This window comes from Aplysia californica, unplaced genomic scaffold (assembly GCF_000002075.1).
Source record: "Aplysia californica isolate F4 #8 unplaced genomic scaffold, AplCal3.0 scaffold00012, whole genome shotgun sequence".
Classification (NCBI taxonomy): Eukaryota; Metazoa; Mollusca; class Gastropoda; order Aplysiida; family Aplysiidae; genus Aplysia; species Aplysia californica.
In genome coordinates this window covers 2,239,238-2,241,240 of record NW_004797282.1, presented here as the reverse complement: position 1 = coordinate 2,241,240, position 2,003 = coordinate 2,239,238, and the positions used below count along the sequence as shown (strand labels likewise).

Here is a 2,003-nt window from a genome sequence, read left to right as displayed (position 1 = left end):
CTGTTGGAATCAGGATTCTGCCGGTGAGAGCACGGGCGAGGTGTTGTTGTTGTTGTTGTTGTTGATGTTGATTATCATGTTGTTGTTGTTGCTGTTGTTTTTGTCGTTGACGTGGACATCAGACCCATCTACGCTGCTGCTGGAATCAGGATTCTGCGGTGGGGGCAGGGGGTAGTTATTTATGTTTTCTGTGTTGTTGATGTCCTTGCTGTTTCTACTGTTGCTGTTTATTCCTTCTCTTGCCTTTGATTGCTGCTAATGCTGATGGCTATTTGTTTGTCTATCTATCTATCAGTCTGTCTGTCTATCTATCTGTCTGTCTGTCAGTCTAGCTATCTGCCTACTTATCGGTCCGTCTATTTATTATTTATCTGCCTCTCTCAATTTATATATCTTTCTCTTTCAATCAGCCTATGCTTATCCAACTGACGATCTATCTATCTATCTATCTATCTACCTCTCCCCTCCCCTCCTCAGACCTACCGCCGCCAAGACCTGCTCCCTCTTGGTCTGAAGATAGAGATCTCCGGACAACGCCCGGTCCAGAACGCCTACAGGATCCCCGCCAACCCGCTCAGTGGCCGCACCGTGGTCAACCTCTTCCTCAGGCAGTTGGAGGGCGCGCCCAAGGTCATCACCTTGAGAGGACAGTACATCTACCCTCTGGAGAAGGCCGTCCCTAACGGATATGGCCAGGCTTACCAGGAGAACCAGGCTTCTCAGGTGAACAATCATGTTTTGATGTAGGCGTTTTTACTCCACCATCGACACGAATTTAGATCACGTCGTTATATATCTATCTTCACTGTAGGTTTTTTGTTGTTGTTGTTGTTGTTGTGGTTGTTGTTGTTGTTGTTGTTGTTGTTGTAGTTGTTATTCTTGTTCTTGTTCTTGTTCTTGTTCTTGTTTTGTTTTTGTGTTTTTTTGTTTGTTTTTTTTCTTTCTTTTCTTTTCTTTTTTTTTTTGCTTTGTTTTCTTTTTCTTTTTTTAACAATTTGCCAGTCTAGAAATCTCGTTTTCACTCGACATTTTTCAAATCGTTAACATAACTTGATGAATTACGTCAATCAGTCCGCACGATTTATGAAAAAGATTCTATCCACTAATAATAGCGTATAACAAACACTCGTTTTCCACCACGATGACATACAATTGGTCAAGGATTGTGTCGACAGAACCATCCGTCAAATATGTAAAATTCTGTTACTATGAACATAAAATGTTTCCAACAGCCAACAGCTGTTAGTAAAGTGTTATACCCTCATAACTATCTGTAAATGAAGTAAAATGATACCTTTCTTTTGTCAATGAGGGAGTAAATTACATACAACAAATGGCTGCAGTTAGTAAAGTGTTTTGTCCATATAACGACCTGTAAATCATTTTAAAACTATTTTCTTTTGTGTCAAAGTGGGCGTAAAATGTCTCTACCACCCATCTGCTAATGAAATGTTTTGTCTGCAAATTGATCCGTAAATGATGTTAAGTCATTCTTTTTCGTGTCAATGTTGGAATAATGTTTCCAACACCCACCAGCTAATGAGCTGTTTGTGACCTCAGAGTGGTCCCTAGATAATGCAAAATGATTCTCTTTGGGTCAATGTGGATGCAAATTTTTTCATCACCTATCATCTAATCAAGTGTTTTGTTCACATAACAACCTGTTAATGATGTAAAATTGATCTTTTTGTGTCAATATGGGCGTAAAAGTCCCCAACACCCATCAACTAAAAAAGTGTTTTGTCCGCAAATTGACCCGTGATTGATGTTAAGATATTCTTTTTTTATGTCGATTTGGCAATAAAATGTCTTCACCAAACCAGCTAATGAAGTCATGTGTCCACATAAAAGACCTGTAAATAATGTTTAACTTATTCTTTTTGTGTCAATGTGGGAGTAAAACGTCTCCACCAACTATCACAATCTGCTAATGAAGTACTGTGTCAACAAAGTGACCTGTAATTATAATGATAATTATAATAATAATGATAATAATAATAATA

General features: G+C 38.5%; 1 protein-coding gene across 1 annotated transcript in view; it reads left to right on the top strand.

Moving 5' to 3' along the window:
- Positions 1 to 485: 485 nt before the first annotated feature.
- LOC101857918 overlaps positions 486 to 2,003 on the top strand; it is a gene marked incomplete at its 5' end in the record, with an annotated part of 35,273 nt that continues 33,755 nt past the window's right edge. Inside the window, 1 exon segment of the mRNA XM_013084099.2 lies at positions 486 to 723. Within this exon segment, the coding sequence (XP_012939553.2) occupies positions 486 to 723 (238 nt within the window).